This window comes from Microtus oregoni, unplaced genomic scaffold, assembly GCF_018167655.1.
Source record: "Microtus oregoni isolate MIOR12 unplaced genomic scaffold, Mior012 000012F_ref0000307, whole genome shotgun sequence".
NCBI classification, from domain to species: domain Eukaryota; kingdom Metazoa; phylum Chordata; class Mammalia; order Rodentia; family Cricetidae; genus Microtus; species Microtus oregoni.
The window spans coordinates 30,110,943-30,132,148 of NW_024543071.1; the positions used below are offsets into that span (position 1 = coordinate 30,110,943).

Genomic DNA, 21,206 nt, shown 5'->3' on the forward strand with positions numbered 1-21,206 from the left:
ACTTGCTCAGTATACCAGGCTGGTCTCGAACTCATGGAGGTCTGTCGCCATGCCCCGCTCCCGGGCAGACACACGCCATGAAGCTCCGACCCAGGATGGACTAGGCTAGAATCTTCCCGGTAAGACCGGTTCTCACAGATTATTAGAGATGGGTTGATCGGGATATCAGAATTAGCCAGTAAGGGCTAGAGCTAAAGGGCCAAGCAGTGTTTAAAAGAATACAGTTTCCGTGTAATTATTTCCTGTATAAAGCTAGCCAGGTGGTGGGAAGCAGCCCCGCCGCTCCTATTACTACAGAGGTCTGCCTACCTTTGCCTCCCGAGTGCTGGGATTGAAGGTGTGTGCCACCACCACCCAACTTCATTTATATTTGTTATGGAGTATTTTCTTTCTCTCAGGAAAACACTGACAAATATTTATACTCGAGCACTTTACAAATGTTATAGAGTAACCAACCTCTTTTTCAAATTTGATTTAAGGCATGCTCCATGAGATGGAACCCAGCCCTGATACTGCTAAGGTGGACAAAGACCTAGGAATAGAGAGGTTATAGGCCTAGGGGAATACCTACTATTTTCTGATAAGGGAACATAGCAATAAAATTATTCTTAATGACATATTGCTATACCCATAGAGCAGAATATCACTTAGCCTTCATCAGGGAAGCATCTTCTTGCAAGTAGATGGGAATTAACAAAGATCCACCACAGTAAGACAGCATGCAGAGTGAAAGACCTTGGCGCACTTAGCCCTAAATGGGGTGTCTTTATCAAACTCTTCCCCTCAAGGGCTAGGGATCTATGTGGAAGAGGAGGGAGAAAGATTGTAAAAACCAGAGGTGGTGGATGACTCCAAGGAAACTGTCTTCCAGACACGACAGTGCTGAGAGGCACAGGAACCCCCAGACATAGACGGTGACAACATGTCCCAGACCCGCACTGTTTCAACCCAGATAGAATCCCAACATTTAGAGGGGAAGTGGACATAAAGTACCACCTCTAATCAAGATGCTATTCATAATTGATACCTTCTGGGAAAGGGACAATTAATTTTTCCCCCAGTGGAGTGTCCCTGGATATGTCAGTCACACTCCAGGGCAGGACCCATGCCCAAGAGTAGCAGGGGCATCACAAAACAGACACCATGCTTTTGTGTATGCTTTTGGCTTGATTTTGGCAGTTTTTTCCCTAGCTTCTTTTCTTAGTTTGTCTGTTTTGATTTTCATTTTTTTTGTTGTTGTTGTTTTATTGATTCCTTTTTTTTTTCTTTAGAGAAAGGGAGCAAGAAAAACAGAAGTATTGTGTAGGGAGGTAGGTGAGAATCTGAGAGTTGGGGGAGGGGAAAGAAAAAATTATAATTGGAAAACAAAAATCCCCCCGAAACACAGAAACATAAGGGATATAAATAAAATTACACAACTGTAAATTTTGAGATAGCTATAAAATAAAATTTTCATTTCTGATATAATTGAATGGACAAATTACTTCCAGTAACATGTATTAAGAGCCAGCAAAGCAATGCAAGTAAGACAAAATGTCAGTACGCATTTGAATATTTTAAGCACGAAACACTGATTGTAATAATGTGGAAAAGATGTATGTATGTGGGATGTGTGCATGTGTACGTGTGTACAGGCCAGAGGTCAACATCAGGTTTGCTCCTCTATTGCCCCTCTGTATTTGAAACAGTGTCAGAATCGGGAGCATCCATTTGGCTGGGCCAGCTGGGCAGCAACACCCCAGGATCAGCCTGTCTCTACCCCTCTCCTGCACTGGGGTTTACAGTCACTCTTGGCTTCCGTGTGGGTGCTTAAGATCTGGACTCTGTTCCTCTTGCTTGCTTAAAAGTCTCCTCAGCTCTGAAAATATCTTTTAAAAGAAAACAAAACAGAAAATCAGGCAACCGAGAGAAAGACACCCGAGTAACGAATTGGAAATTTTAGGTTAATTTCTGAGGCGGGAACTTGTGGGTGTGTGTTTGGGCTGGAGCGAAAGTCAAAAGTCACTTGGGGGAGGGGAGGAGGTCTACCCCAGTGGACACCAGGATGATGAAGCAAAAGAGGCATCATCCCTTTGCTGACAAATTTGAGTTTTAAATACCCCGGGTTATGAAACAAACTGCTCAGTTCCCTTGTCAATCGGGATGGACTGGAGTATGCCCATTTTCATTAAAGACTCAGAACATTGGAACATTCTGTGATAAAGTCATGGTCACACGTGATTTTGATAAATAGTTTATTCAAGGTTATAAACAATGTCATGGACATATTTGACTACTTAATTATTATTTTATGTATATTGTACAAAGTCATATAGTTAACATCGAGGTTCCCAGGGAGATGACATAGATTCTGGTTTCACTTTTGTCTCTATAGTAAAACAGTAAAAAAGATTAATGAAACAGTTATATCATGCTATAATTGTATGATCATATACAGCAATCCCCAGCCTCTTTTTTCATACATCCAACCACGTAATATCTATCATAGCTTTCATCAATTGAAATTAAAAGCTTGTACTTTTAGAAGTATGCTTTCTGTTATTATCTTTTGCATTTACTGTAAATTTTAAGCCAATAAAAATGTAGTAGAAATTGCTATTGTCTATATAATCCAGCTATTCCTTTAGTATCTTAAAACATTACTGTACGGTTGAATATAAATCTCACTACTTCAGTAACAGTAAAACACACAAAAACGTTTAGTGAACAACTTTGTAACTAGTCAGTATATATAAAATTCTAGAGTGTAAAGTAAAACATCAGAATAAAAGTGTTAGTACATAGGCGTCAGAGAAAACAAAAATGAAGTTTAGGGAGTAGGAGATATGTTAAAGATACATTGGTCAAAAGACCAGAGAAAGGGAGAGAGTTCAGCTAACATATCCCCCAGTGAACAGTGCTACTGTGAACTCAAGCAACGAAAGAATTTGTGTGTAAGAAAAGCAAGCCATAGAGAAATTCCCTCCAAGTGGATGCACACATTCATAGTGATAGCTCTTTGGAAACGGGAGAGAAGGACACAGCGTGCCACAAACCATAGGCCACAGCCAGTTATTGAAAGACACGGCGTGTCGCAAACATAGGCCACAGCCAGCTATCGAAGGACACAGTGTGCTGCAAACATAGGCTACAGCCAGCTACTGAGAACATGAAGTTAGTTCGGTGTCTTCCTAGTAGGAGGACTTCTGACTGCCCTGTGAGGTCCCATCCTACGTGGATGCCCTGATACATGGCCTTGTCAGTACTCAAGAAGAGTTTAAGTTTAGTAAAGATAGCCAATGATTTCAACCACAGTTGTGAACTAAAATGTGTTCTTTTTTTTAATGTAAGCTTGGCTTGCTTAAACTGTTACCTTAAAAAGATATCAGAATTTTCAAAAGGAAACAGAGAGCTGGGTGGTGGTGGCACACACCTTTAATCCCAGCACTTGGGAGGCAGAAGCAGGTGGATCTCTGTGAGTTTGAGACCAGCCTGATCTACAAAGCAAGTTCCAGGATAGCCAGGGCTACACAGAAAAACCTTATCCACACCCCCCTGCCCCAAGGAAAGAAGTAGAGGTAACATTATTCCACTTTACAAATACTGGCTTTCTTTCTTTCTTTTTTTTTTTTTTCAGTTATCCTGCGTTTTCACAGATTTATCTTAACCTGTCTAGGTAGGAAGGCATTTGGAGCACTAGGTTTCTTGACAGAAAGAGGTGGTCTGAGGGTTGCCCTGGGGGCAGCTGCCGATACATTTGGTGTTCTGTTCTAATTGAGATGTGGTTAGTCTGTGCAGCGGCTGGTCCTCCGCTAGCTGCTCTAGGATTTCAACCTTCTGTTTAGAACCGGGGAGAAACCACGTATTCTTTTTAAGGCTTTTAAAATGAACCCTTGTCTAAAGCCTAGCATGAGCTATGGTGCTTGCTCGCCTGAAGAAATCTGGAAGTGTGAATTCGTTCAGGTCTCGGAGCAGACAAACGTAGAAGCCAAGGCTGAATGTCTCTCAGTTTCTTTACCAATGCCCTGTGCTATATATGCGTGTTCTTATTGAATGCATAGTGGTACAGAAAAAGAAAAGAATTTTCATATATAAAAAGACAACACTCCACAACATCTTAAGCCATTCCCTTAGATGTCTATTGCTTTCTCTCATCCTTTCTTTGGTGGTAACATTAAGTCGTTCAACCCAGGACCCACAAGCTTCTTATTTAGAAAGCTTAAACATGATATTTTCATCGTCATTTTTCTCTCCTTCTAGCAGAGCCAGCTTATTATCTTTCACTCCTATGTATGTCCCAGGCAGATTCCTACATTCGAACGAAACATAGTCGGAGGCCTTTTGGTGAACAACGAAAAAGACCGCTGGCGGCAGTGGAGCTTGACACTTTTCGAGCTGAGGAGAGGAGAGGAGAGAGAAAGCCGATATGTGAATGGGAAGTCCAGGGCTAATGCTGCCCCTGCCCCCAGGTGAGAACCCGTGGGAGAATAGTCACCTATAGCTTGGTCTGTCTAGCAGGTCTGTTTACTGAGTTGAGGAGGGAGCGGGGAACTGAAGAGGGCAAAGGACGTGTGGCGCCAGTGGAAGTGATTGACAGGGGGCAGATGCACTTAGAGATGCTGCTTGGTGTAGACTGAGCAGATCTGTACGTGGCCCCTCTTTTGCTACACATTGTCTCTAATACAAAGAACATGCTGCTTTATCTGGCAAACCTTGACTCTTCAGTCGAGGCAGCCCTCCCTACAGATTGGTTCATTTCCACTTTAACTACAGGCATATTTTTATTAAATTTTCATTAGATTAAATTCTTTAATTAAATCCTTAGTGACAGACAAATTATGCTTTTTATTCATGTTATCTTTAAGGGTTTATCTTATTTTAAATTATAGACGTGGGTACGTCTCTGTGTGGGTATGTGCACATGAATGTAGATGCCCATGGGTGGGCAGAGGCCTTTGATCATCTTGGTGCTGGAGTTACAGGTGCTTGTGAGTCACCTGACAGTCAATACTGGGGACCCAACTCAGGTCTTCAGTATAATCTCCCAATCACTATGGACCTATGAACAATTATTATTTTAATCCATTGAGTTTTGAGGCAGTTGGTTGCACAACAGCAATAGATGAGCAGTGTAATTATTCCATTATGAACTTTCTTTGAGGGTTAAAAGAGGCAGGGCTGGTGAGGCATTAAGCAAGGACTTAGGATGCCATGGCACTCTGCTTTTATGTTTTATTATGTAGGCTAGAGCTTGCATTATATACACTTGAGAATATTCTCTGGAGCAGAATGCTGACCACTGTCCACTGTTTATGTTGATGTTATATTTATGTGATCAGTGAATCACTTAAATTTTGTCTGTTTCTAGAAATTGTCTTCTTTATTATGCTGTTCTGTTTTCTCCCTAACTTCTTGCTCTGACTCCTTTGCTCCTTGACCTGCTCATAATTATTTGTCATGACCAATGTACACCTGCCATTGACTAAGTAAGAATGGATCAGATGCAGAATTTTGTGCTATTAATAACTGGCGTTGTATGGACACGCTTGCTGTCCTCTCCTTGACAGACTTGGAGCCAGAAGTTATTATACACACAGAGAAAACAATTCCTGGAAGAACCGATTCATTCTGCATTATCTCTCAAATTGGAGTGAAGTGATGAAGCTCCCGAGGGACTGTTCAGAGGTTAGTTCTGATTCAGTTGTGGGGGAGTCTGAAATCCTGCTTTCTAGCAAGTTCCCCGGTATTCTGTGCTACTATTGGAGACCAGACTTGTGGTACAGGGCCACATATCACACTTCTCTCCTTCCCTCCCTCCCGAACATGCCCTTAGAAGTGACTGCCTGTGTTCCTTTACAACAGTATGTACACAACTCCGTCTTCACAATTCCCCTAACACCTAACTCCACATAAACGGAATGAGTACACGGCAGCTACCCGGTTATAGTTCTGTTACCTTCACACAGTGGTTCTGCTTGTTGGCATGAAGCCTGATGTCTGTGTCTTTCACAGGACTCATGTCCACCATCAGCAACTTACCATCCACACCATCACCTTACAATGAAAAACAATAGCATGTGAGATAATGCATTTGCCATGTGGCTGGATTCTACCATTCTACAAGACAGAGAGACAACAGCTACTTCAGAAGCTCCTGGTGGGGGCTGGCGAGATGCTTCTGTGGTTAAGAGCACCTGATGCTCTTGCAGAGGACCTGGATTCAGTTCCCTGAACCCATAGAGTGGCTCACTTAGCAAAGGGTCATTGCTCTCTGCTGGCTTCCTCAAGTACTGCACATACATGGTATACTTACATACATACACATAAAATAAAAATAAAAAATTTTAAAAGTTTCCTATTGTACATGATTAATACAATTTTACCTGTCAATTAAAAAGAACAAAACAAATTATAAGTAAAAAAAAAAACCCTAAGTCTTGTAACTCATCTTAATTTAACTTAACCCAAAGAATCCAGGAAAATGGTTCGTTAATTTCCTTCCTTCCTTCCTTCCTTCCTTCCTTCCTTCCTTCCTTCCCTCCCTCCCTCCCTTCCTTCTCCTCCTCCTTCTTTTCTTATTCTTTTTTTTTAAGACAAGGTTTCTTTGTTTAACAGCCCTGACTATCCTGGAACTTTCTCTTCAGATCAGGCTGGTCTTGAATTTAGAGATTGGCCTGCCTCTGCCTCCTGAGTGCTGGGATTAAAGGTGTGTGCCACCAAGCCTGGCCCAAGCGTCTTTCTAAATTCCTCAGAGGAGAAGCTTAGGTTTTGAATTTCTGTTGTTGCTTTGATCTATTCTAATTGAATTGATTCCAACAGACACTGCTGTGAACATCAGCTTCCCTGTGTGCATGTGAAGCCACTGAGTTGTCTTGTAATAGCTGTCATTTCCCTGCCTGTGTTCTCATGGCTTAGTGTTGCTTTTAGGCTAAGTTCTGACAACTGAAGATGAGCAGACATGTGATGTGTACCTTCTAGCTGTGCCCTCAAAGGGAAAAGGAATGTATTCACCCGTTTCCTCTCTCTTGCTGATTGGGCATAATGATGAGGCATTCAACACGAACAGAATGATATAGAAGGAACTGCCTCTGGACAACCTTTGAGCACAATCTTTTTAGTTGTGTCTGAGGAGGGCTGTATTATTATAGGTACTATATGTATCTAAGCCTTTATCTTATTAATTCAGAAAGAGATGAGGTGGAATAAGTGCTCTAAGAAATTAAGGTCTTACATTACAGTGAGCATGGAGTTGAAGATAATCTTTTGAGCCTCTCTTTATTATGGGCTATTTTAGATTCATCTTTGTTCTGAATGAGAATTCAAGCAACACCCCTCCACCCTGCCTCCACATTACCTGATTCACTTGAGGACTCCGAAGACTCATAGTAACGTAGCAGCATCTTGTCTGAAAGACAACAGGGTATCACTTGGTGAGAAGCAATTGTATCTGAAGGTTTCAGTTCCATCATACACAGGGCCATAAAACCTTGCCCTAAACCTTGTCATATACCAATAAAAGCAAAACTTTGGAAGTTCCTACAAAAATCTCAAAATACATTATTATGCTCTGATGAGTTCCCTAATATGGCTGTTATTGTTTATGGCAGAGAAATACTCTTTCACAAAAGACTTATGCTACAGGACACTGAAACTGTTGGAAAGATCTAGTGAGTATTCAGCATTAATGCACACATGTGGCTTCTCTGTCCATATTTCTCAATAGTTCTTTCTCAACATCTGTATTCTTCGGTAGATTTTTTTTTGACCTTGCCAGTCATCATTACTAAATATAGACATGAAGAAATAGTCTCGAATTGCCTACCATTTTCTTGGAGCTTTCCAGAATCTTCAACATTGATCACATAGCGTCCGTCATTCAGAACTTTGAAACTAACAGATTGGTCATTGAATGTGCTCAGGGAGGCATGAGATTGTGTAACAGGTAAAATCTCTGTTAGCAAGACAACACACAAATTTGTCAGTAAACAAATTATCCTATGAACAAATTTCTTGGCTATGTTTTGAAGTAATTCCTCAGAAGAATTTTGTTTATTTTATCAAAACATATATTTCGTCATTGTAACAAAAGCAAAACTCATGTACCATAGTTGGTACCAGGGTGGGATTAAAGGTGCTAGCTTCCTGCATGGTGAATCTGGGAGTGAGGAAGAGGACAACTCCATATTTGCCTTCCTACAGTCTAGGGGACTGTGGAAAAGAATGGTCATATTTTGGAAGACATAGGTGAACATATGTCTCTTTATAAAGCATGCCTACTTAGAGATTTCCAACATGCTAGACAGTGGTTCTCAACCTGTGGGTCGCAACCCTTTTGGGAATTGAATAATTCTTTCACAGGGGTCAAATATAAAATATCCTGCACACCAGATATTTACTCTACAATCCACAACAGTAGCAAATTTATGATTATGAAGTAGCAACAAAAATAATTTTATGGCTGGGGGTCAGCACAACATTAGTAAGGTTGAGAACCACGGCTCTAGGGGGATGCAGAGGTCAGCTAGTTCATGCCTTTGCCTGAGATACATACAGAGCTCATGATAACGTTTTGAAAGCATATGTGGGGAAATTGAAGCAGGCTTGGACCATATGAGGATCCTACTTTGAAATTTATCTTCTATAGGTTATTGAGTTTTGCAACTAAAAATAATATACAAAATAAGCATTTGTATGTTAACATCTAAAGCAAAATAATTTCAAAACAGTTTGTGAGAAATGAATATTGATTAGAAGCTTGATATCATTTGTATTAAATATATACTAAATACATATTATATATGATACATACTAAGTTGCTTCATATAATATCCCTTATATAGAAAATAATATATATTAAAATAACAACACGTAATTCTTAATCAAGTTCCTTAGTGGTGGGGTTTTCACTTGTTAATTAATTGATTAATTTTGGGTTTGTTTATTTGTTTGTATGTTTGTTTTTGAGACACTGTGTGACTATACAGTTCTGGCTGTCCTGGGACTCACTATGTAGCCCAGACAAACCCGAGCCCACAGAAATTCACCTGCTTCCCAAACGCTGGGATTGAAGGCACATGCCACTATGCGCAGAACTCACTTTTATTTTTCTCCCACATTGGTAGAGATTAAATGCAGAGCCTTGCACGTGAGGCAAGTGTTCTACCACTAACCCACATTTTCTGGACTCTCTTCTCTTCTCAATTAGCGCCGTTTTACTTGGAATTTTGCACAAGTGGTAAAAACTTAAGACGAAACTATTCTCCAAGCCATATCTTATAAAACAGTACTTTAAAAGATAATAGTTCTTTATCCTCTTTTATGGTGAACATTTTGAAATTTGGGGATTAATGCACTTTTTTTCTCTCAAAGGATAATTCCTCTAGCAGGATTAATGCAAGCTATGGCAAATATTCTAAAATATCAGTGGAGCGCTAACCAGAGATGGCATGGGCACAGCATCAAAGAAGTCCCTTTCATGCTTTCTACCTGCAAGACAACAGTAGGAGTCAGGGTGAGCCATCCATCTTCATTCTGCAAAGACGCCATCCTTTTGCATGGACAATATGACAACAGTGGAAGTGATCCCAGGTTGGTGGTCACCCAATGGTCTAATGGGATCAGTACCTCCTTAATGTTGAGGACTTCATGTTAATACCATTTTTTCATTCACATTCCAGCAGGGCACACCAAGAGGAAGAAAACTACTAACACTTGTGCAACACTCAAAAGCAGCCACTGGGAACCATTTACTTTACTTCCTCCATAGTAAAAATATCACCCCAAGTGATTATGTTCTTATTTAAAATCTTGTGTGTGGTTATTTCGGGTGTAAAGCTAACCATGCAGGAGCCAGGCAGGACAAAAAGCAGGCCTGTCTGCTGCTCCTTCTACAAATGGCGCCCACATGGATAACTGAATCCACAGAAAGCCTGAGAAAGCTTGGGAAAGAATTGAGTAAAGCATGTTTTCTTGGTAGCAGCAATTTGTTGGGTCTGTTGTGCTTGCTAGAGGTAAACAAACACTCTCATCTAAGAGATGCTTCCTGACTCAGCTTTAGCTGCAAAACCCTGCAGCTCTTTTAAGAGGTCTTGCCACGAAACACTTAAATGTTGTTGATGAAAAGCTGAATGCTTGCTTTTCAGTTTTCAGCCATAGCAGGAAAAAAGCTTTGCCATTGTAAAATGCTGGCTTTCTGGGCTGTCCTGCCAGGGCAAACTCTGACTCTTTCAGACAGGCAGGCCAATTGAGTATGGTCTGTCAGCAGAATGCTGCAGCTTGCTTACTGGCAGGGACCTTGAAATGCCATAGAGTTGTGGCGATAAACACAGCGACAGCTGGTACCTCCACCATGAGGCTGGAAAGCTAAGGAATGGGCTGGATCTAGCCGGCAAAGCCACGGCTTTAATCCTACCCATATTGCTCAGTAATTTAAAGGCTCATGTGGTCAGAAAAAGAGAGAGATACAGTAAAGAGAGATTCAAAAACAAAGAAAACCTCTAAATGATTACAGTATCTTAAAAATATATACAGGCTAAAAGTTAAAGTTCTTAAAAGTAAAAAAGAAAAAAGGGAGTAGTTGGGTGTGGTGGCACACACCTTTAATCCCAACACTTGGGAGGCAGAGGTAGATTGACCTCTGTGACTTCAAGGTGTGGCAGGACACACCTTTAATCCCAGTGCCTGGGAGGCAGAGACAGAAGGATCTCTGAGAGTTCAAGGACAGCCTGGTCTACAGAGTTATTCTAGGACAAAGATATACAGAGAGCCTGTCTTAAAAAATAAAAGTAAAAATAAATGAAATAGAGGTTAAAATAAAGCCGCACAATGATGGAAAATACACAGAGAATCTTGATACTGTATGCTATTATGCTCTCTTTGAATTGTTTGAATGCTGAGGAAGGAGCAACAGATGCTAGAAGATATTTGTTTATAAATGCTGCTGAACTAATCCAAGATAGATATTTTGAAAATACCTTGACTTTAAAATTTGGATCTAAGGACATGATGCTTTGGAAAGGAGTTTCTTCTTTTGTTTTCACAGAGGATGAGACCCTGTGGATTGCTTCTATCCCAATATGGTATGATAGACCACGCCCTTCTGAAAAGTTGCTGTGAACACCCTCAAAAAACTACTTCACTCAACTGCCGACTGAGATGAATCTAGCACACAGATTACACCATAAAAGACATGATTAACAGTGCCCCCATATAACAGGAAGCAGTTTGGAGAGAAAAGACTGTGCCCTTATTCCCAAATATTGTTTATAACTGTTCTTTTACATTTAAAGGGGGATATGATATAGATATGAATAATTTGCATTGGTATGGATTTTAAGGTCAATTTTGTTATATGTATATGTATTTCTGATTTTGTTTAAGGTATTGTGATTGTGTAGTTCATTTAAAAATGTAATGTATAGAGATTGTTAATGGATAATTATCTATAATAGTCAAGTTTGTAGTCATGTTAGTTAGATTTTCTAGATGTGCATAGATATATTTCAGATAGGCATTCTTCATATATTTCAAAGACTACAAAATATGGCATTTTAAATGTTTTAATCACTTAGGGATTTTCATGACAATGAGACATGTCTGTTCCTGGCAGCATCAATCTACTTCAAGAGGAGGATGGGCATCGAAGAGGCTCCTATGGAGTTTGATAGCCATTTGGGCAAGAAACTGCTCTTGCCTGGACTGTTGCATAAACTGGACACAAAGAACCCACAGAGAGAGGACTGCTGAACTTGCCTAAAGGTGAGATGATCTTTCGGGGTTCCTGATTCATGAAAGAGTCTGCGAGACATTCTGCAGGACACAGCAGATAGTGAATGAACTGCTTTGAATTTTCCTGCTTCATGGAAATGTCTACTGGATACTATGGGTCTGTAGCCTGAAGATGGATGCCCCAACGGTACAGAGGAACTTTGGGTGACTGCCCAGGCAGCAAAATGTCTCTGTCATTTCTAGAGTTTGGAAGTTGCTTATTTATTGTTTGCTTAGGTAATATTGTATCCTTCTGGAGTCTTTGATGGAGTTGAAGAATAGATAGTTATAGTTATTGTTTTCTTTAGTTTTGATAAAAGATAAAGTAGATATAAATATTGTAATTGTAATTCTTGCTTGATAACTGTTTTGTTATATGTGACTTTACTATGTTAAAGTTAAAGCCTTTCTTTTTGTTTAAACAGAAAAAGAGGAAATGATGGAGGAGTTACTTTCATTGGTTAATAAAGAAACTGCCTTGGCCCATTTGATAGGCCAGCCCTTAGGTGGGTGGAGTAGACAGAACAGAATGCTGGGAGGAAGTGAGGCAATCGCCATGCCTCTCCTCTCTAGTCAGACGCAGTGGAGCAAGCCGCCAGGTCAGACATGCTGAATCTTTCCTGGTAAGATACCACCTTGTGGTGCTACACACATTGTTAGAAATGGGTTAAGCAAGATATGAGAGTTAGCCAAGAGGAGGCTAGAGCTAATGGGCCAGGTGGTGTTTAAAAGAATACAGTTTCCGTGTAATTATTCTGGGGCATAAGCTAGCCAGGCAGCAGGGAGCTGGGACGTAGGGCAGTCCACAGCTCCTTCTACACTCAGGCACACCTTTGATACTCTCTATGTCAAGTAGTCTGGCACCTTCTTTAGAACTGTCACACCTTCTTTAGAACTGTCACCTCGGGGCTGGAGAGATGGCTCAGTGGTTAAGAGTACTGACTGCTTTTCCAGAGGACTTGGGTTCAATTCCCAGCACCCACATGGCAGCTTACAACTGTCTGAAGATCCAGTTGCAGGGGATCTGACACATACACACTAATGCGCATAAAAAAATAAAGTTAAATAAACCATAAAAAATATTTTTAAAAAAAAGAACTGTCACCTCTTGCACCGACTGCACCAGACCGGTTGTTCTTCACAGCAGCAGAGACGTCCTTTTCATGGTTTATACCTGCAAGACAACAGTAGGAGTCAGGGTGAGCCATCCATCTTCATTCTGCAAAGACGCCATCCTTTTGTATGGACAATATGGCAACAGTAGAAGTGATCCCAGGTGGTGTTCTATCACTAACCCACATTTTCTGGACTCTCTTCTCTTCTCGATTAGTGCCGTTTTACTTGGAACTTTGCACAAATGGTAAAAACTCAAGATGAAACTATTCTTCAAGCCATATCTTATAAAATGGTACTTTAAAAGATAATAGTTCTTTATCCTCTTTGATGGTGAACATTTTGAAATTTGGAAATTAATGCAGTTTTTTTTTCTCTCAATGGATAATTCCTCTAGCAGGATTAATGTGGACATTATTGCAAGCTACGGCAAATATTCTAAAATATCAGTGGAGCGCAAACCAGAGATGGCACAGGCACAGCTACCCGGCACCCAGTTTGGATGCCACTGAGCTGGCACACGAGCAGGAAACAAGATTCTGAGTAGCACTTGCCGAGGCCCCATGTGCTAGCCCACACCTCACCCCGCACAGCCACTGTGCTCAGGCACACCTTTGGTAATCCTTAAGCTATATGGTTGGACACTTTCTTTAATTCTGGCATTCATAAAACCATCTGGATCAGGCACGTCGTACTGCACAGCATCAAAGAAGTCCCTTTCATGCTTTCTACCTGCAAGACAACAGTAGGAGTCAGGGTGAGCCATCCATCTTCATTCTGCAAAGACGCCATCCTTTTGTATGGACAATATGCCGGCAGTGGAAGTGATCCCAGGTTGGTGGTCACCCAGTGGTCTAATGGGATCAGTACCTCCTAATGCTGAGGTCTTCATGTTAATACCATTTTTTCATTCACATTCCAGCAGGGCACACCAAGAGGAAGAAAACTACTAACACTTGTGCAACACTCAAAAGCAGCCACTGGGAACCATTTCCTTTACTTCCTCCATAGTAAAAATATCACCCCAAGTGATGACGTTCTTATTTAAAATCTTTTATCAACTGTTTTCACTCACCATTGTATCCATTTCTCTCACGTCACTGAAACCCCCCCCCCCAAAACAGCCAACATGGTGTCTGTCATCTTTATTGTTTACCTCAAGGAGAACTTGGATGAGGAAAACAACTGTATATATAACTTTGGAAAGTAAAAGCTGCTAGGTGCCCATTCGTCTGTCCAGAAATGAACTTACGTGATTTTCGCGGATACTTTTTGGTGGATTCTTTCTCAAAGTAACAGGTCTTTCCTATGATGAGGCCAGAACGGAGCTTCATTTGGTAGATGTGGCAAATTTCTCTGGTTTTCTGTTGGTATTCTAACAATAGAGAAACAGTGTAGATTTATGTAGGTTATACCCAGCACCTCCAACAGAAAGGTGTTTTATAATGAATCACAGGATATGGTAGGCAAAATGAAATGAAGTCTTGTATTAGTTACTTTTCTCGTTATTGTGATCAAATTTTTGACAAGAAGCAACTAAGAGGAGAAAATGTTCATTTTGCTCGTTTCAGATCCTTTGTAAAGGGAAGGAGGCAGCGAGAGGCTACCTGCTCACATCTCAGCAGACCAAGGAGAATGGAGAAAGTTGCAGCTTAGCTGTCTTTATCTGGATCTCTTTTAATTGGTTCTGGATCTGGACCATGAGATGTTGCAGCTGCCCATTTTCAGGGTGGGTCCAAAATTAATCGTTTCTGGAAAACGCTGTCCTGGGCATACCCAAAGATATGCCTCAGTAATGTAATCAAGTTGACATTTGAAATTAACCATCACGGATCTTGGGATTTAACAGACAATAGGCTGGGGTTGTATTCTGCTGCCAAATGAGTTGTTGAACCATTTAGGCCTTTAGAAATATTTTTATTGTGTGCCATTTGAGGGGTCATAGCTCTGCATTCAGTAGGCGTCAGCCATTGCCTAACTGAGGGGACTGTTGACATCCTTATAGATTGGAACTGTTCTCCTGTCATCTAGAATAAACTCTTAGTAATTTTTGGAGGATGATTGAAAACCGTAAAGGGTGTTGATACTAAAACAACTGCCCTTATCCAAGCATCAGCACTAGGCCATTGCTCTGCTGTGTTTCACTTTATGTGCCTTTTAACTTAGCCGCTCATAATAATCTTGCAAAGTATTATTATCATAGTTTTACAGACTTTTAGGGATCACAACACTGTCCAAGGTTACATGGCTCATGAGTTCTGTTAAGGAGTGTGTTCAATGTCCCCACAGACTCTTGTTCTTGAACACTTGCTCCTCTCTGGTGACATTGTTTAAGAGGTTACAGAACCTTTGGGTGTAGGACACCTGCGGATGTACCTACACCATAGGGGCCAGTCTCAGAAGACTATAGCCTGGTCCTTCAGTTTTCTCCTCCTGGCTGGTGCCATAGGAGAAGCTGCTGCAAGCTATGACTGCCAAAGATCAAACTGATCCAGCTGCCATCCATATCATGATGGACTGTACATTCCAAGACATGAAGCAAAATGAATCGCCGCCTTGAAGTCACGTCTGTAAGCTTTTGGCCATAGAGACATGAAAATAATTAATGCAGTATGTTTAATAACAAAGCTCTTCATTAGGTTTTACCTCCACTGACAAAAAATGACCACAGGCCAGATGTGGTCACACTTCTAGTCCTAGCGCTCAAGAGGTTAACGGAGGAGGGTCGGGAATTCCCAGATAAGTCTGAGCTACATAGAGTCTTATTTATCTGGGGTGGAATCTGCCCTGTAGCCTAGGACTAACCAAATACAAATTCTATCAGCTGAACTGAAAAAAAAAATCAGCCAGTTATTCAGTAATCTTCATTTTACTTAGCCAAAGAAAAATTTAAATCTCCTGTGGAAAATCTCATTTGTGTTTTGGACATCATAAATAGTCTTTCAGGGTCAGGTTGTAATAAAGACCGTAACATGTGAGTTTTAAGATCTCAATATTCAAAGTGAGCTCTGGCACCAATGCCAGAAATTCTGGCATGTCTACTCCATAACGCGGTGTCTATGAAGGGCCTCATTTTCTGGATACTAAGACAGCACATTCCTTAATATGAGGAAAACTGGAAACATTGGGTCATTTCTACTGAGTCACTATTTCTGCACATAAGTACAAATGAAAGGATCAGTTAAACTGGGATTTCCTGACCATTCAGTAACCATTGTCAAATTGGTTTTTAAAATCCTGATTACCAAAGAAGTGTGTGGATGGTTCAGAGCCACGGGGAGAACAGAAGGGGCATTGCTTTCTCGTTAGGCCATTCTTAATCACTCTCTAGTTTCCTCCCAGGCCACCAGAGCTCTGTTAGCCTTCCTGGTGTGGCTGTTCCAGTATAAAAAGCATGCTGCAAATATTAATGATTCCTTCCTGTATTGTTGATATTAAGACTCAAGGATCCTTACAGCCCCTTCTCATCAGAGGTATACCTAGAATTTAACTTCATTTCTCTTTCATCGAATTCCAAACATTTTAGTTTTTGATGGCAGGGGCTGTGAGAAGTGTGAGGGGGACTGATAAAAAAAAACAAACCCATATTTCACTAAGTCAAAGGTAGAATGATCTAAGCTAGCACTGTCTTGTGCTGTACCCAGTAACAGCAGTGACTATAAACTCTTCAAACACAAGGCTTCCATATCCTCAGGAGTCACCTCTTTTTTTTTTCCTGTCAGTTCTTACATTCTTAGGTATTTTCGTAAGGTGGCATGTCTGGGCATTGGCATAGTAAGTGTTTGACGACAGATTTTCAGTAGTGTGTAAAATAGGAATGCGGACGCTCTTACTTGGTAGCTTGTGAATTTTTACCAGGGTTTTGCCTGTTGCGTTGTTCAGCTTGGCCGAGGAAATTGTGGAAGTTGAATATTTCATTTTAGGTCTCATTTTTCAAGTTTCTGTGGGATTAAAATATAACATTAGTCCAGCTATATGTATCTGAAATCACCAGAAACAGTCTTGGCTAACTCAACATGAAATCCTTAGTCATACAGAAAAGTAAATAAAGAAATTTGAGCATAGCATTCTGGCTGTGCACTTGTGCTAGAATCTAGCCATAGAATAATAATAAAAAAGCACAGAAAAAAATCTCAAGCTGAGCAGACTTATTGTTAGTGGCAATATTTATATTGAAACCTTAGGGTTGTTTTGTTGTAATACGTAGCAAAAAAAAATAGTCATACAAATATGGCATGATTTTCACAGGGGAAAAGAAACACAAATACATAAAACCCTTGTAATGTTAAATTTGAGTCAGTATTAAAGGAATGCCCAGCAGTGTGTGTCCATAACGTATTTTCTAAATATTTTCTCCACTTAAAAGAATCATGACTCCAGATATAAGGCCAGGAGAGTCATAACGAACATGAAACATGTCGTGGCAGAAAAAATTAATGAGGTTGTCGCAAAGCATTATAGCCACCTTGGAGTTCTGCCTATCAGATCTGGCACCCACTCGATATTCGAGTCATGGTGGTGAGCAAGAATAAGCTTCATTTCTCAAGAACAAATGAAGGGAATAAGATTGCTGGATTTCTCTGCGCACTCCCAAGTAAGAAGATCAGGGTGACAAGAGAGAAACTATATTCCAAGGAGACAGAGTGGAAGATCACTGGGAATCAAGGGGGATGGGTAGCTAAAACGCTTGGACAAACAAAAAGATAACACAGAGGAATAGGAAGCAATACAAAACCGGCTCCCTGCATGGGTGGAGGGTGGGAAGAGGGGCTGGGAGGGGTCAGGAGGGGAGGGAAAACAGCAATCACGTGGTTAGCCTGGGTTTGGGTGGCCATCGTGAGACCAGAGGAGCCGTGGTAGCAACGGGGGAGAAGCCCAGGATTGACAACACAGTTCTCACAAGCGTTAAACCCAGGGCAGGAATTTGGTCCCAGGTGAGTCCTCTCTCACTGCTGACTAGCGTTAAGGAACCATTTCCTCACTCCCGGTAACTTAGAGCATTGCGAACAGGAGCTAACTTCAAAGGGGGCCTCTTGTTAAGACTGAGTAACCCTGGAGATTAGAAAACACAGGCAGGTGACCAGTCAGGGTGCCTGGGAACACTCTGCCATGGTGACTGTCCAGGAGAAAACCCCGTAGGAGAGGGGATGGCCGATCCACTATGAAGTTTCAGTAACCCGGAGCCTGGGCTGTGCAAACCACAGGGATCAGAAGTCCTGCCCTCTTGTGGCAAGGACTGTGACCTGTAGCCTGAGGTCTGCCGAGACAGGCTTTCAAGCAGGCAGCTGCAGGTTTCTGAGAATCCAAGGCAGATTGATTGCCCTCACAACACTCTCAGGTAAACCAGGTGAACTTTGCCCCGTGGAGGAATGCAGACCGAGGCTCCCTGGAGTGAATGGGAACCTGCCCAGTCTACAGGACTGAGAGATCAGCGTGGGGTGCAAAGGTTCCACAAATGCAAAGGAAGAAAGCCTCTAGACTTTTATTAGAGTCTAACTTAAGCACAGCCCTGACGCAGATGACTTGTGCCCCACTGGCCTCATGTAATGCCAGCCTGCTTCTCGGGAGTAAACGCAAACCCACGACCCTCCCCACACAGACCTGGGGAAGTACTTCTGCCCCCCTTTTCATTTTCCTTTCATTTAAAACAATTATTTATTATTTTGAATTTTTATTTTTTAATTCCTCTTCTAATTTTACCTACTTCTTTTATATTTGAGTTTTAAATCTCTTGTTATCTTCCTTACATCGTTTCAATCTTAACATGTTGTCTTTTTTCTTTCTAAATTTTGTAAAAAGTAAAAATATGATTATATTATTATTCAGGCAAATAGAACCATCTAGTTCTTGACAGAGATATCTAAAACATATATATGAAAAATATAGCCTTTAGCGCTTTTACTGGGAAAACTGGATGTCTACATGTAGAAGGATGAAAAGAGAAATCTCTGTCTTATCCAGTACAAAATAAATCCCACGAAACTCAAAATGTTGTCCATTCCCCCTTCAATATCGTCCTATCTCCTTTTCCTGTTCAGACGGATTAAAAATTAACTACTCTATAAAAGTTACAACCCTAAAGTAAAGGAAATAATTCATTCTGAGCCAGTAATGATGACTGTTCCTGGCTCAGGAGCATGGATTCAGGTTATTCAAAAGGATACATTCCCAAGTGAAGGTGTGGTTACATGAAGTTTGCAGGCAGCAGACAAAGGAAGTCTTAAAGCTGATACATTCAACAACTGCATTAGTTAATAACCATGGGGAGGGGTCGAGGTTGAGTTAGAACTTGGAATTTTGTTTTAAACAGTCTGCCCTTATTATACTCAAAGCAAATACCCATCTTCTTTGAAACAGAAATAATAAAGTTTTGAAGATGTTAGCATAAGGCAGAGTTCCCTGAGGAAGCTATAACTGTGTCAGTTACCTACCCCACACACTCTTCATACAAGGGTTGACTGAGTAAAATAGTGTGGTTGTGGAGAGGTGGAAGATTAAGAGTCAAAATTATCTCGGGCTGCCTTAGACTCTTTGTGCAAGAAGCCACCTTTTTTTTTAAAAAAAATAATAATGGCATCTGATTTGATGCACTCAGAATGTGCTGTTTATGCTTAGCGCAAAGCCAACAAACTCTAGGATAACATATAAAGCCTACAAGAAATATTTCCTCATCTCTCTGTGTCTACTGTTTGTTGAATATGTTATTTATGGCTAAGGCAGTTATTGAATGTATCGGCTTATGATTTCTTTTGTTTGTGGCCTGCAAACATTCATGGAACCACTTTTGCTTAGGAATGCATCGTTTGGGGTAACTGGCATCCATGCTCCTGAACTGTAAGTCACCTTTGCCAGTTTAGGAGAATTGATTTCCTTTAAAACAGAGCGGTAACTTTTACAGAATAGTTAATCCTTAACCCTTCGGCATGGGATAATTGAGGTCAGATACACATATTAAGGTTAGATTTTCAGTTGACAGAAAATAGTTTAAATAGTAGCTCGGACCAGGAGGAATTAAGGTAGCATGGGCCTACTGAACCTTACCCTTCTGAACAGCTTCAAAAACAGTGATAGGTTTTGTTTGCTCTTTCACCCAAGGGTACACGAGTGAAACAACGCTTTCTGGTCATAAAAATTGCCATTTAAATAAATCAGTGTGTTCCCGTCTATAACCTGTCTTCTTGGAGAATTAGAATTCATGTTAGCATAGCACAGATGCTGTATTTCGCCCCCCCCCCCCCCACTGAAGCATTGTGCCCGGCTTTGCTTGTCTCTATTCCCAGTGGCTATCATAACCTTCTCCTCCCTTCCTGACTCCCATGGACTAGCTTGAGCAAATACCCATGGAAAACCTCTGTTCTACAGTACTGTTTGCTTTCATGTTTGAACAAGATAAGAAACTAAGAAATAAACGTTTATGATGGAGTCATCAGCCTAGAAAGTCAGCATCCTTATCATAATCACAAACCGAAACTCTATAATCCGGAACTGTGTTCAAATCCCATTCTGAAAGACAAACCACTTTATTCAGTAACAAGGCCTTTATCTTTTTCTATCAGAATTGTTAGAGAGCTTAGAAGAGGTCCTGTTCTCTCCTCCCCACCAACCCTCCACAACAGAGAGCAACTATTCTGGTAGACTGGTGTGGCACTCACCTCGGCAGGGACACGGAATAGCTGGTGTTGGATAGCCAGTGCACTCACCATCCAGATCTATTTATACGATAGCTCGGATTAAGCAATGTAGGTGTCAGTAGCTGAGGCACGAGCTATGCAAATAGAGCCGGCTATCTAAATGGATTAGAACATGTGGGTGTGGAGCCTTTCCTTACAGACAAATCCCAACAGAGCACTGCTTTCAGAGTTACACTTAATTGCTAATTTTTTTTAAAGGTATGATCTTTGAAACAGATGCTCAGAGGTGCCTGTTCTGGAATATGGAATATACAGGAACAGATTGTCTCTTCTGGAGAAAGTTGGCTTTTCTTTGTCTAGTTAAATTTTTTTTTCTAAGTGTAAAACTGACATATGTGCCCTTAGAAAAATATATAAATATCTGGAAAGCATCAGTGCTATCAACTGTATCCCTCAATGCATCTGTTTTTAATTAGACTGTGTAGAATCATACTGTGCACATTTTGTGAGCCATCATTTTCAGTCTCTCAAATTAGCACTGCATCCTGGGTGTTCTTTGCTTTCAGTCATATGAATTGATCTTTAACCGACCCCTTCTTGATTAACACATTGGCTGTTTTCAGGCCCCCCCCCCATTTCCCTAATGTTAGTGTGTTGGTGTTTCCAGCTGAAGGGGAGAGCGCATGTGCATGATTCTTAGAAAACTTTTGAAGTTTA

The 21,206-nt window shown here is 40.9% G+C and overlaps 1 protein-coding gene across 4 annotated transcripts in view; it reads right to left on the reverse strand.

Moving 5' to 3' along the window:
- Positions 1–2,225: 2,225 nt before the first annotated feature.
- The window catches only part of Il33 (interleukin 33), a 40,587-nt gene continuing 21,606 nt past the window's right edge, over positions 2,226–21,206 (reverse strand). Inside the window, exons 1-9 of one of the 4 annotated variants that reach the window (XM_041662205.1) lie at positions 20,511–20,611; positions 16,692–16,799; positions 14,111–14,233; positions 13,471–13,590; positions 12,851–12,919; positions 7,802–7,930; positions 7,334–7,384; positions 5,936–6,033; positions 2,226–4,374 (exon numbers count right to left, since the gene is read on the reverse strand). In XM_041662205.1, the coding sequence (XP_041518139.1) occupies positions 4,186–4,374; positions 5,936–6,033; positions 7,334–7,384; positions 7,802–7,930; positions 12,851–12,919; positions 13,471–13,590; positions 14,111–14,233; positions 16,692–16,788 (876 nt within the window). In that variant the 5' untranslated portion in view covers positions 16,789–16,799; positions 20,511–20,611 and the 3' untranslated portion in view covers positions 2,226–4,185. Of the gene's footprint in view, positions 4,375–5,935; positions 6,034–7,333; positions 7,385–7,801; positions 7,931–12,850; positions 12,920–13,470; positions 13,591–14,110; positions 14,234–16,691; positions 16,800–18,562; positions 18,582–20,510; positions 20,615–21,206 lie in introns of those variants that run through there. The other 3 variants (XM_041662207.1, XM_041662206.1, XM_041662208.1) reach the window with 3 other exon arrangements.